The sequence below is a fragment of the Salvia miltiorrhiza genome, chromosome 6 (assembly GCF_028751815.1).
Source record: "Salvia miltiorrhiza cultivar Shanhuang (shh) chromosome 6, IMPLAD_Smil_shh, whole genome shotgun sequence".
Taxonomy (NCBI): domain Eukaryota; kingdom Viridiplantae; phylum Streptophyta; class Magnoliopsida; order Lamiales; family Lamiaceae; genus Salvia; species Salvia miltiorrhiza.
The window spans coordinates 160,239-174,851 of record NC_080392.1 but is presented as its reverse complement, the minus strand read 5'-3'; the positions used below and the strand labels follow the sequence as shown (position 1 = coordinate 174,851).

Here is a 14,613-nt window from a genome sequence, read left to right as displayed (position 1 = left end):
TTTTTTGTGCGGTTGTAATATTTAATTTGTCATAAGGAATAGTATTAATTAATTTTCATTGGATATATTAATTTTAATTATAATTCAGTTATAGGGTAAACGCATCATGCATGCATTCAGATACATGGAGTGTGTCTCTTAAATTTTTTAGTCAACTCTAATTATAGATTAGCAAATTCTAATTATAAATTAATAATTTTGAATATTTGAAACAAATTAATAAATTTTAATACGTGAGTATCCAAATTTAAATCCTACATAATTTATATGTCAAATCAAATGTACACGAAAGTTGGGAGCAACATACCAACTATGTCACGTAATTGCTAATTATAGAGCATAAACTTGTTAGTCCAAGATGGATAGCATTAGCGGTGGGCCCACTATAAATGTGTATCCTTCCCTCCACTTGTCTCACCTTCACATACAAATTACTCCTTCAATTTACACGTTACTCCTATTTCCTCAGCATTCAATCCACCAACAAATACAGCTAGCAAAGATCAATTCAATTCACTTCCTCCAAATCAAAGTATTCTCATGGCGACTGGAGCTGCCGGCGACGGCCTCTTCCGGAGCCTGCTGGAAGGCTGCATTACGGCGGCGGACACGGGGATCCAGCGCCGCCCCTACCACCGCAACTGCGGCTGCGCTCTCCACAACTCCGCCGGCCACTGCCCGCACCGCTCGAGGTACGACAAGATCTCCTACCCGATCCGCCGCTCCTGGAGCGAAGGATCGCTCGCGCTGATCGGCCAATCCTCGCTGTCTCCGTCCTCCTCCCCGGCGGAGATGCCGAGGACGCCGTCTCAGTCGGCGTTGTGCAGATCGGCGGAGGATGATGAGGTGAGTGCTTCGCCCAAAGCGTGAGTTTTGATTTAGGCGATTTCCTCGACTTTTCGGAATAATCCGCGGTTCATGGACGCGTGACTGTAAAAATAATTAAGGATGTGATTATTCTTCTTCTCCCGGTTTAGATATGCATACTGCATGGCACACTGTTACTCTGTAAAATGCAAGTCAAGGCCCTGTCCATGAATTCTGGATTTCTCTTTGCTTCATATTCTCCAGACGTTAGTCATGTTTAACTTGAATCCTTCTTCCAAATTTTTGTTTCCTTCAACTTAAGTCGTCACTAAATTTGTTTGGGAAAAAGGTTTTGAGTTTTTGGAGAGGTGACGAGATGAATATTTCAATTTATATATTTAATTTATCGGTTGAAGGAATGAGGAATTATTATTTTTCAAATCGGATCACTGATTTTGGTTTAACTGAAATCATCCAACTTTCGGATTCTTAAAATATTTATTTGGTCCATATAATTTAGCATCATATGATTTTAATTGAGTCTATAAATTAACTTTATACTACGTTAATATTATATCTCAGAAGTCCTTGGACTTAATTGACCTTAAATTTGAGCAAAATCAGAAATGGCTCACCGTATATGATATGCGATTCGATTTTATAGGTGGTTTAAATGAATCAACCTCTTTTTGTTGATAAAAACGCACAACATTGATTTTATAATACGAAGAAATCTAGTGGTTCTCTGATTTTTAACGAAATTAATTAAACTCTTAAAAAGCGAAGATGTAATTAAATATGGTTGTTTTGTTTTGGAAGGGATATTTTGGAGGCCGAAAGCAGGAGTATGAAGATGGCGCACGCCACTCCGCCTCTCACTTCCCCTGCGACACATCACACCTTATTTTCTTCTTAGTCATGGCAAATTACTTATATTCAAAACACTATACATATTCAATTCATTTGCTGTTCTAGATTAAAATGTCCGTTTTTGTAATATTTTTTTGCTTGTGATCGTAAGATTGCAATGCATGATTGATCATGGTTAGATATAAGTTCGAAAAGATCTGAAATAGTATGTCTCTTGTGTTATGGTCATAACAAAACAAATGATCTTAATTATAGCAATACATTTGGATCTGATATATAAGTTGTATCACTTTGAATTTCGATAGAAAAATTAAAAACAACTTAATACTTGGCTAAGATTCAACCACCCAGAATTGTTTATTGCAGCAGGAAAGCACATCGATTAATCGAAATAATAATGTTATAGAGTCAAACCACCTTGATCGATTGGAATAACTTATATTTTTATACTCATCTTAAACTTAAAAATGATTTTACTAATAAGAAAAGATTAAATATTGAAATGATTTCATGTAGGGACGTCGATTAAAGTTGGGCCCTTATAGAATTTAAATATTCGTTTATATTCCAAACTTGTATTGTAATACTCGTAAATTATGCAAACCTTCAAACAACTTTACATTTAAAATTTTCTCAATTACAGCCACCCTAAGTTTTCAAATACATCTTCGACAGAAATATATGTAATATTGTGGGATATTCCAAATTAAGTTCATTGTAATATTCAGTTAAACTCGTCTCGTCCTTTTTCTAGTAAGGACTATTTCAAGGCTATACTAAGAAGTATTAATGTGATTATTAAGGGTCGAATAAAATATTAGCAACTGTCATGCACGTTTCATTAACTTTTACCCTCGTAACAATTTCTTATGAGGGAATTTTGAGATATAGTAAATAGTAAACGACGAAAACAAACAGTAAATTAAAGGTTTGTACCACCAAAAAAGTAACTCGATCGAGACTATTAAATTAAGATGTATGTTCCCATAAATGATGAACTTCGAGATGCACACGAAACCGAAGAAGTGAAATAATTGAACCAAGAAATAATCTAGTACTAGTAGACATAAACATAGGAAAAAACCTCAAAAACCGATGCTTTATCACTAAAGACATGGATTCACATTTAGTTTTCTCCACTGTCACATCCTAGAAGAATAAAAACAACTGAAACAAGAAACAAGTATTTGCAACACACAAACTACTCACTCGGTCAAGAAGAAGGTGTTTAGGGAGTAAATTAAATGAGGACCATTTGTAAAGTAAATTTATGGTATAAAATAAGTTGGGTATATGAATTAAGAAGTATATTAGGGGCCCTAATTATTTATATTTTAGAATTATACATTGCCAATGAGACAAACAAAAATAAAAAGTGTGTCATTGGAACGGAGATAGCAATAAATTAGATTCCTTAAGGCTATACTATAATATAAAAAGAATTCAAGTGATGCTTTGATTCCTTAACTATGGGAATCAAATTTTTTTCTTGTAAAAAGTGCCAAGAATCTTCATGCATGTCAAAATTAATCAAAAGTGACTTTCTTGTTACAAAATACAACTCTATTTTATGACACCATAAATATAAAAGGATGCTTTTGATTAATTAATTTCTAACTAATTTGACAAGACACTTAAATCAAGGCTCTCTTTGTGTCATTTCATGGCATATGATATATAGTTAACAAAGTATGCAAGAGATTCGATTTCGGATGATACAATGCAAAACTCCCTAGCCACAAGGTTCTTCTACTAACTCATTAAAACGATTAAAACTCAATAATCCATAATGCATCCACAAATGCCAACCATTTCAAAAATGGTGGTTGATACCGGTTTTGAACTGAAGTAGTTATCAAAGCTACAATAATTATGAAAAATGATGAACGAGATCGTGCAGCGTCATACAAAAAAATGAGTGCCTTATATATATATAAATTGATCAACAAAATTTACAGCAGAAGGAATGATTCCTCTCTGCACTACCTATGTAAACAGATGATTAAAAAAAAAGAAGCTAATCTCCAAACCTTTTAGATTGCAGTGTAATGCAACCTAATTGTAGGTTGATGCTTTTCCTATCTACTTCTACTGCAACTTGATGAATTATACACTTAGAATATTGAATAGAAGCAGCTGGCATAGAAAGGGAACATTTACTGCTAACTTGTCTTTTTGGAAATGAAACATTCCTCTGTTTTGAAGCAGAGTGCGAGCATTTGCCTTTCTCCTTATGCAATGCACACTTGCAGTCGCGATGATATGGTCTGCGCTCAATGTCTGTGTCACACATTGATAAGCTTCCTTCGAACACACACCGGAGCATCATCTCTGCTGCTGCACTCGACATCTTTCTTCTCCCGTTTCCTTGATTTCTATGTATTTGCTTATGTGTGTATATTAGTGAAAGTGATGATGATTTGTTTCGATTTTTTGAAGATTTATATAGAGTAGAGGATCTTGGTGTGTTGATTAAAACTATGGTGGCAAGTCTAGATTGTGGAGAATAATTTGTTTGAGTGCCGCTGTGAGTAGAATATTTACTATGAAAAGTTGAACAAGACAGTAGGGGCATCGTGGGAAAGAATCTGAAGAATAACAAGGCTTACATGGTTTTTTGTTTTCTTCTGTTTAAACCTCTCACCTCATAAAAATTTAATCCCTTTTTATTGCATTGATGATTAAGATTCTTGTAGTGTTTAACGGAATACTAACTCTTGTACCAAACTAAGTATTCTGCTATTTTTGTCATCTTATTTCGATTATTCGAACATGTGGGATTAATTTTTACTAGTGATGGTGTTAGTAATAACAGATTAGCTATTGAGAGATGAATTTTGTGTTTTGCCACATTAAACTCATTCTTCATTTCTTATCATATTCACTATACTGAATTTGAGATGTAAAAATTGTTGTGTTTTTATCAGACAAACACGAAGACATTGAATAAGGACTGCATTCCGGAAATAGGACTTTTTTTTTTTTTTTTCAGAAAACATTTTGCAAATTTAAGGATTCTTTTCCTATGGTATTAACTCTTTATGAGTTAAAAAATTAGGTTGATAGAATCTTGGAGTTGAGCATTGTAGGGTCCGGAAATGGGATATGTTGACAATTGATTCACTTTGGTAATGAGTGTGATGTCAGTTAGTTAGAAACTAAAATAACAGCAATTTATACCCTCGAGTTTGTCTGCTACTCCCAATTATTTGGTCAATCAATTACAGTTGTCTTTTATTATTCTTAGAAAACTCCATCAACTAGTTCAAGTAGTTTCATTCTGCTGCATTACTCATTATTCAGATTTTCAAATGCTATTGCAAAAATCTAAGAAAATAATGAAAGCTGAGACAATGTGTTGTATTGTATAGATTCCAATTACTATAAAAGACATAAGAATACTATACATCCATTGGTTACATGTAACTTGATTTAAATACATCAAAACAATGAAGGCTGAAGAAATTAAGTTGGAAGGATAGTAATATAAATGAGATGATGATGAATGGGATCATCAAAATTGAACAGAATGTACATAATTATCTGTCTATTCTACCTAGCTAACAATTTACCGAATTTCCGAAGACAACGTGTCTACCTACTAACCTTTTATTTTCTACTCTAATGATGAACATAAGAAGATTGAGAAGAGATTACAGAATGTGATATGGAAATTGAGGATTTGCTCCCAAATTCTCTCTTTGGGAATGCTACATTCCTCTGTTTTGAAGCAGAGTGGGAGCATCTGCCTTTCTCTTTATGCAATGCACACTTGCAGTCGCGGTGATATGGTCTGCGCTCAATGTCTGTGTCACACATTGATAGGCTTCCTTCAAACACACACCGGAACACCATCTCTGCTGCTGCACTCGACATCTTTCTTCTCTTCTCGTCTCACGTTTCCTAGATTCCTGATGTCGTTTCAAGTGTGTTTGTAGTGATTTGAGAAAGAGTTGGTTGAAATTGTTGCATGTTTCTTGGAAGGTTTATATAGGAAATGAAATAGTATAGTTTATGATTAGAACTATGGAGGTATGGTAGGAGTATCCTAGATTGCAGAATATTTGTTTGTAAAGTTCAAGAGTGGTTTGGTGTGGAGCAATTAATTTTGTTTAGAAACTGTATAGCAGTATTTAACACTTTTTACAAGAAACATTTGGATTCTTTAGAATAAGTGGTCAAGACAAATGTGAGAGAAAATTAAAGCATCAGTAGAGTTTATTAATTCATAGGGCATCATATCAGGTTCCATGATATTAACGAACTTTGTAGAATTAATTAAAATGGTTAATTGAGTTTTGCTTTTGAAAAGATTCCACCACAAAATCTATTGCACTATGCTTTTTGTCATTCCAAAGTTCAGCATTCATGATCAATAGGGTGTATGCATATTGTTAGATTCTGTTTGTTGGAATCAATATTGCTATTTATTATGTTCATGCAGAAATATACCATACATTCTTCTTTCTTCACAGTTTTCACTATTTTTTTCTTCTTCTTCTTTTTCTTCTTTTGAACAAAAATCACAGCACTAATAATGAAAAATAAGAAATCATATCTATAATATATTATATTATATATCGGGTTGGGATCCAGTGAAAATGCTACTGTACTATCTTTTATGAGAAATGAGAAGAACAAATAAAATAGTAACACAAAACTATGATGTAAAAGAAGAGGGAAAAATAATAGCACAAAACTAACTACAGTCCTGTTCTGTGTTATACTATATGGCTTCATTCTCCTCATGCATGGGCCAACAAATAATACACAAATTAACATCTTATTCAATACAAGACAAATTTTCAGCCTCGATGCTATGCATGAATTGTGTTTTACCATTTTTTTGGAATTTCTTTAGCACTTAAGGAGTAACTCTAATGAAATGCTGATAAACTTTCATGTTTGTATTGCTAAGTTTGTATCTCATTACATATGGAATAAAGATTTCTCACAGGTAAAAAAATGAGATGTATAACCAAATGTGACAGATTTTTCCATTGCCTTAATGCCTTCTTCTAGTTGATGAGCTATGCTTCTTCGATTACAACTATGGCGGCATGTGTGTGACTGACATAGATTCTGCAGAAGAATTTTGGTGAGATTCTCAGTTTCATCTATCAAGTTGTCTTGCTCTGAGCTTAGAGAACTCTAATAAAATTGGATTCCTTGATGTGAGGCCTAAAAAAAGGACAGAAAATGCAACTAAGAAAGTATCTGAGAAATGAAAAAAAAGTCAGTTGTTTTCTTGTTCCATCAGTTTGAGATATCTTCATATGTAATATAACTATACTTAGAGATTCTAACTAAATTACTAGATTCTTGGAGTAGTCCATTTCTTATGTCTTGATTGCATCACAAGAGTTTTGTTTATCCCTTTTTCACTGACTATAGATATCCAGATAATTAATTCCATTATCTGAAAGTGGCAAAACCATTCATTTTCTATGTTGATATTCAGGCTTTGTTTACATTCCTAATATTAGAGATTATCTCTCAAGAAGTTTAATTATTTCTTTCTGCGGTTTTCATGCCTCGTACTCTCAAAAAAGAAAAAAAGGAAAAAAAATCATGTCTCATTTGTTTATAAATTTGAGGCATAGGTTTGTGGGAGAGAAAAGTATAATTAATATTTGAGACAAGAGGGCGATTTAAAAGTTAGAGAATAGAATCTAGGAGAAATATTTATTTATACATCAATCAATTTTTAGATAGTGATATACTGTTACATATTTGTCTGCTTCGTATCAATTTTTAGATAGTAATTTACAAAATTTTGCAGCACGAGACAAATTAAGGACCTCGGTGTAGCTGGCACCCTTCTTGTACGTTGTTCTCAAACAATATTCTGCATCATTTTTGAAAGAAAAAAAAGGTTTACTTTTATTAAATGGAGTGCTGAAACTGAAACATAAAGAAACAATATGTAAGCTTAATTTCTCGGCTTACTGCTGAAATATTATTTATTTAATTAAATTTCACAATTTTATAGGATTAATATCATGTTTGGTTAGATAGGTGATACATAAATGTGATGTGAGGATTAATCATGCAAAAAGGCTAAAAGTGATCTCAATGATAAGAAATGGAGAATCAGCTGAATGTGGCAAAGGACAAATTAATCAGTTATATTCTTCACATAAAGGATTTTAAAATTAATACTATATACAATTCTAAACTCGATTGAAAATGTCTCCTCGAATCTTTCCACCAGATAATCACAATATTCATGATCCCAAATTAATACTTCTAAACTCGATTTTCTACAGATTTTAATTATAGTAGAAAACTCATGTACCAGAGTGGGAGCATTGATTAATCTCTAACTAACTAATCTCTTATTACTAATCAGAGACTCATCAAGATAATAGTAAAAATCACAAAACCAAAAAATCCGCATATATTAGTAGTCAAAATAAGACACCAAAAAGAACAAGATATTTTAGTAATCCGTTAAAAACCAGAAGAATCTTAATCAATGAAATCACATTAAAATTTTGAAGAAAACAATAATCATCTAAGCTTTGTTTATTCTTTCCCTAACGGCCCCTCCTGTCTTATTCAATTATCTTAGGCAACCAAGTCCAAGTTTTCATAGTAAAAGAAATGCTACTTTCTACTTTGAAAAACTCAAAATCAATTCTATTCTCTATAACTCTAGAATCAGTTATAGATTTATAGAGACATATTTTCTATGGTTTTGTTGCTCTAATTCTCACTCCTCAGCCTCAGAGCATAAAAACGTTGAAATATTGGAGCATCAAGAAGGAAGAGATCAAGATTTTGATTTTCTGTATGTTAATAAATTAATAATCAATTTTGAGGCTTGAAACAAGAGCTAGCATTCTCTTGTCTCGTATATTTGTTTGTTGTAAGCTCTCCTCTTCATGAGATTATGACAAAACTTGTAATAGCATTTCGGAAACTCCAAGATTCTAAAATTCCTTCTACTCAATTTGCTTAGTGATGCTTTCATTTTCTCTCACATCAATTTTGTCTAAGGAATCCACATGCTTCTTCTTGTAAAAACTTGAAGAAAAAAGAAATCTATGTTGCTAAAGCAAGTAGTCTACACCAAACCTCTCTTGAACTTTACAAACAAATATTCTGCAATCTAGGATACTCCTATCATACCACCATAGTTCTAATCATCAGCTATATTTCATTTTCTATATAAACCTTCCAAGTAACATGCAACAATTTCAACCAACTCTTTCTCAAATCACTACAAATACACTTGAAACGGCATATGCAGGAATCTAGGAAACGAGAGAAGAGAAGAAAGATGTCGAGTGCAGCAGCAGAGATGATGTTCCGGTGTGTGTTTGAAGGAAGCCTATCAATGTGTGACACAGACATTGAGCGCAGGCCATATCACCGCGACTGCAAGTGCGCATTGCATAAAGAGAAAGGCAGATGCTCCCACTCTGCTTCAAAACAGAGGAATGTAGCATTCCCAAAGAGAGAATTTGGGAGCAAATCCTCAATTTCCATATCACATTCTGTAATCTCTTCTCAATCTTCTTATGTTCATCATTCGAGTAGAACATAGTTTGAGCAGATAGAGATTAGAGAGGAATATATCCATTAACTGTACATTCTGTTGAATCATCATCTTCTTAATTCATTCTTATGTATACCATTACTTGTAAATGAAATCTCTACATACAGAATATTGGTCTCAGCTTTTATTAATTTCTTAGAATTTTGATGTGGCCAATAAACTCGGAAGAGAGATTAGCATTTGAAAAGCTGAATGATGAGTAATACAGCAGAACGAAATTGAAGAAAGTTAACTTTGACTAACAGCCACTTTGATGCTTTAAAAGACAAGATTATTTAATGGTAAAATATTGACAAACTCCACAGTATAAATTGTTGTTAATTTAGTTTTTAACTAACTGACATGACACTCCTTGCTGTCTTTCCATAACACAGTGACAAAATTTGGCAAAGATCCTATTTTCGGATCCTACAACGCACAATATAAACAAGTTAAAACATTGGAAAAAACTAGACAAGCTCAAATTCTTTGGATAAGTTGAATACTCAACTTTACAAATATTTTCTCAAATCAACAATGAATATATTATTAGTGAGATGGATGCATGAAAAAATGTTTTAAGCCCTAAATTACAAGGCACCGACAGTGGCAGATCCACAAATAGTTATGTAAACGTAACAGTAAAAAATATTTAAAATATTAAAACTAAAAAAATGTTTTAAAAATGCAGGAAAGAGACACAAATAAAAAAAATAGAAGTAATTTTTTTTATATTTATGTATATTAGACAGTGAACTAAGTACTAATATTTATGTATATTAGAGGATAAGTCATATTTATGTTTTTATACTTTTACATAAGCTAATAATATTTTTAAAAATATAGACAGTGAGCTTCTCACATAGATTAATGTTCTCTTCTTTGAATCTATTAGTATTACTAATCAGAGGCTGATGAAGATAATATTACTTTTTTTGATACTCACTAACATCATCTCTAGTAAAAATTCCAAAGCCAAATCCACTTGTTCGAGTAGTAAAAGTAACACACCAAAAAGAGCAAGGGACTTAGTTTGGTAGTCCAATGCAATGACAATAGATTAAATTTTTGTGAGAAACAGAAGAAAACAAAAACCATATATATGTAAGCCTTGTTCTTTTTCAGATTCTTTCCCTCATTGCTTCTCCTGTCTTATTCAATACCCTTAGCCAACCAAGTCCAAATTCTCATAGTAAAAATTCTAGTTTGAGATACTCGGTCTTGAATATCACGCAGCAGCACTCAAACAAATTATTCTCCACAATCTAGACTTGCCACCATAGTTTTAATCTACAGAGCAATATCCTCTACTCTATATAAATCTTCAAAAATTGTAACAAATCATCATCACTTTCATTAATATATATACATAAGCAAATACATAGAAATCAAGGAAACGGGAGAAGAAAGATGTCGAGTGCAGCAGCAGAGATGATGCTCCGGTGTGTGTTTGAAGGTAGCTTATCAATGTGTGACACAGACATTGAGCGCAGACCATATCATCGCGACTGGAAGTGTGCATTGCATAAGGAGAAAGGCAAATGCTCCCACTCTGCTTCAAAACAGAGGAATGTTTCATTTCCAAGAAGACAAGTGAGCAGTAAATGTTCCATTTCCATGTCAGCAGCTTCTACTCAATATTCTTAGTGCATAAATCTGTCATCAAGTAGGAGTAGGAGTAGATAGGGAAAGCGTCAACCTACAAATAGGTTGCATTACACTGCAATCTAAATACATCCTCTTGTAAATAGGTAAGAGGTAGTGCAGAGAGTGGAATAGTTCCTTCTTTTAGCTGTAAATTTTGTTGATTCGTCCATAAATGGCACTCATTTTTTCTATCATACAATTTCTTTCTACTTGAGAACTTATCAATGATCTTGTGAAAGATAACAACACCGGTATCAACTAGCATTTGAGTTAGCTGATAGAAATGTTTGGCATTTATCGATACATTTTGCTCCCTATTGTAATGCCTGCAAATAGAAGCATGCAAGAGAAGGATGTATTGATGTATCAACTCTAAAACAAGAAGATAGAGCTAACACTCTAAAGCAAACTACAAGGGACTTGTAATTTTGACTAGAGGAATCAAGTCTTGCTTGGATTTTTCTTTTGTCTTAAATGAATCAACATAGTAGAAGAATCCGAATTATTTGGCCGCATATTTTCATGGGAAGTGTCAAATATTTATATCAGGATTGCCTCTTGCCGCATCTTCTAACAAGACAAACTTACCCCTTCAAAGATCAACAATTTTTTCATAGAAATCAAGAGTTGCAGCCAAGAATGGATGTTACTTTTATTTTATACAAATCAAACTTTCTTGTTACAATATGAAGATATTTTAGAAAGTAGTAACAAAGGTTATTCGTTCTTGGCAATGTCAGTTGAGTCTCTAACTAAGTGCTCGTTTGGTTCAAGTAGAGGAATGGAAAGGGAATGGAATCAAATAAAGGAGTGGAATGGTAACAATAACCATTACTTTTATTGATTGTTTGGTTTAACAATGGAAATGAATCATTAGTAAGGGATTCCCTTTCTTTTGTTTCCCCTCTATTTTGAGGGGTAACAAATTGGGTGATTGGGTTACCCTCAAATAAGGGTAATGGTTAACCCATTACCTAAACCAAACAACAAGTAATAGATCTAGATTCAATTAATTGAATCCCTTTCCAATCTCTAAAAACACCCAACCAAACATGGGCTAAGACTAAATCATCTAAGCTTTCTTTATCTCCCCGTCATAGTAAAATTAGGATTTGCTTTCGTGTAATTACACGAGAAGTATTTTATATTTTCTTTTTTATATAAAATAAATATCAATTCAATTATCATATACAAAAAATTATAAATATAATAAAATATATTCATCCGTCTCATTATTCTTGTTCTCTTTTTTGGGTACGGAAACTAAGACGAGTTAATTAATCTTTGTTTGTTGGGTGGCGCATGGTTTAAGCTATTTTTATACTCCCTCCGTCTCCAAAGAATATGCTCAATTTATTATTTTTTAGACGTCTTCCAAAAACATTCACTATCTATTTTTCCACTCACATACACGTTGATACTAATCTATGTCATTTTAGGAAATGTGACAATAAGAATGAGTCAATCAAAAAAGAAAATGAGATAAGTAGAATGAGACTAAGTGAGTATAATTTTATATAAATATCTAAATAAAACTTCATAATCACTTAATTTAAATACATATATGAAGGGAGAATGCTACATATTATCTTAGTAATTTAATAGTTACTAAGTGATTATCTGAAAAATTTGACTCGAAATCCCAATATTCACCACCCCTAGCAACGGCTATCTAAATAATAATTTTAAGAGAATTTGGAATGATGATGGGAAAGTTTTGGCATTATAAATTATGAAAATGATAAGAAATCCAGAGTCAGTGGAATCTGATAAAAAGACAAGTTTTGAATAGATTCTTGGCATAAGTAACGAGTGTTCCAAGAAAAGAGATAGTCACATCAAAATTCTGTTGGTTGCTTTTCATGAGATTATGACAAAACTTGAAACTGAAACTCCAAGATTCGACCTCAACATGTCTGTGTGTGTTGTTGACTTATAACCAAGTTAGGCACATTGGACGAACTTCACTAGAGATCTGTCTCATTACCAACATACTAATAAATAGATTTCAACAAACAGAATCTGCACAATTAAATTATTGTGGTGGAATCTTTTCCAATGCAGTTTAACTATTTTTAGTACTTCTCCTAAGTTCGTTAATACTGTTGAGTCTGATATGATGGGGTATTTCTTGTTCTCTATGATGCTTTCATTTTCTCTACTAGCAAATTTTGTCTTCCTCACTTACTCTAGGAATCTACATGTTTCTTGTAAAAAGTGTATAACACTTTATGAAAAAAAATATTTCACACTCTAGAAATATTCTACACCAAACCTCTCTTGAAATTTACAAAGAAATATTCTACAAACTAGGCTACTCTTACCATACCACCATAGTTCTAATCAATAGCTATGTATCTTCTCCTATATAAACCCTTGAAGAAACATGCAGCATTTCAACTAACTCTTTTGCAAATCCCTATAAACACACTTGAAACGACATTAGGAATCTTGGAAACAAGAGAGGAGAAGAGAAGAAAGATGTCGAGTGCAGCAGCAGAGATGATGTTCCGGTGTGTGTTTGAAGGAAGCCTGTCAATGTGTGACACAGATATTGAGCGCAGACCATATCACCGCGACTGCAAGTGCGCATTGCATAAAGAGAAAGGCAAATGTTCCCACTCTTCTTCAAAACAGAGGAATGTGGCATTTCCAAAGAGAGAATTTGGGAGCAAATCTTCAATTTCCATATCACATACTGTAATCTCTTCTCAATCTTGTTATGTTCATGATTCAACGAGGGCATAGTTTCTGCAGGGCGCAGTGAGAGGTCGGGTAGCTAGAGCTCGTGTCTTTGGTAATTCAACCATAGTCGAGGTAAATAGGTAGATTAGTTCCGAAAACTGTACATTCTATTGACTGTCACATTCAATTTTCATCATCATTTGAATTTTTATAGCATCCTTCCAAACTGCTCCACCCTTCATTCTTGTGCTGTACAATGCACATCTTTTCTGCATTGTGATCAGTCGATGTATACTAGTCTCTACGACTCTGAGAGAGAGAGAGAGAGAGGAGACAAAAAAACTCACACACACAAGAAGAAGAAGAAGAAGAAGAAGAAGTTACTCAAATTAATGTTACAAAGTCATAGCTTAATCCAGCATAAAATTTGTAGAATAGCTACCATTTTGAAAGCTAAATGCTGACTAATACAGCAGAAGGAAGTAGAAAATAACTTTAACTACTTGATGGAGTTTTCAAGGAATCACGAGTCAGTTTGATGCTATAAAACACACTTTTTTATGGTGCAAATTTGACCAAACTACTGGGGATAAAAAGGACAAACTCAAGTTTAAATTGTTGTTAATTTAGTTTTAAACTAACTGATATGACACTCATATATCAAGGCTCTTTTTCTGTCTTTCCATAGCATAGTGACAAAGTTGGGGAAAGATTCCATTTCTGGATCATCCAATGCAAAACTCCAACATCCCATCCTAACTTTAGAGTGAAAACAATTCCAAAACAGATTATAGTGAGAGAGAGAGAGAGAGAGAGAGATGATGATGATGCAGTCTTTGATAGATGAAATATGTTTTAAGAGCCCTATATTAAAAGGCACTGAGTTATTCAGTCCATTAGTGTTTGTCTGATAAAAACACAACCATTTTTTCACCTCACATCTGGTATCATATAAGGAAGGATCAGTTCAAAGTGGCAAAAGACAAATTTAAGTTACAATAGAGGATTTAAAATCTTGTTAGTATTTCAAGAATAGAGACAGTTAGAGGTGTCTAAAAAAG

General features: G+C 33.2%; 1 protein-coding gene across 1 annotated transcript; it reads left to right on the top strand.

Annotated features, from left to right (window-relative positions):
- Positions 1-294: 294 nt before the first annotated feature.
- On the top strand, positions 295-1,880 carry LOC130990084 (uncharacterized). Its single transcript, XM_057914292.1, has 2 exons — positions 295-846; positions 1,627-1,880. The coding sequence occupies exons 1-2, from the start codon at positions 541-543 to the stop codon at positions 1,780-1,782; spliced, it is 462 nt and encodes a 153-aa protein (XP_057770275.1). The 5' UTR covers positions 295-540; the 3' UTR covers positions 1,783-1,880.
- The last annotated feature ends 12,733 nt before the right edge of the window (positions 1,881-14,613 follow it).

What these genes read in the sequence shown, in the direction of transcription:
- LOC130990084 (XM_057914292.1), top strand. Translation starts at nt 541, where the DNA reads ATGGCGACTGGAGCTGCCGGCGACGGCCTCTTCCGGAGCCTGCTGGAA. An exon ending in GATCGGCGGAGGATGATGAG is followed by an intron (nt 847 to 1,626) that starts GTGAGTGCTTCG and finishes TTGTTTTGGAAG; the next exon opens with GGATATTTTGGAGGCCGAAA.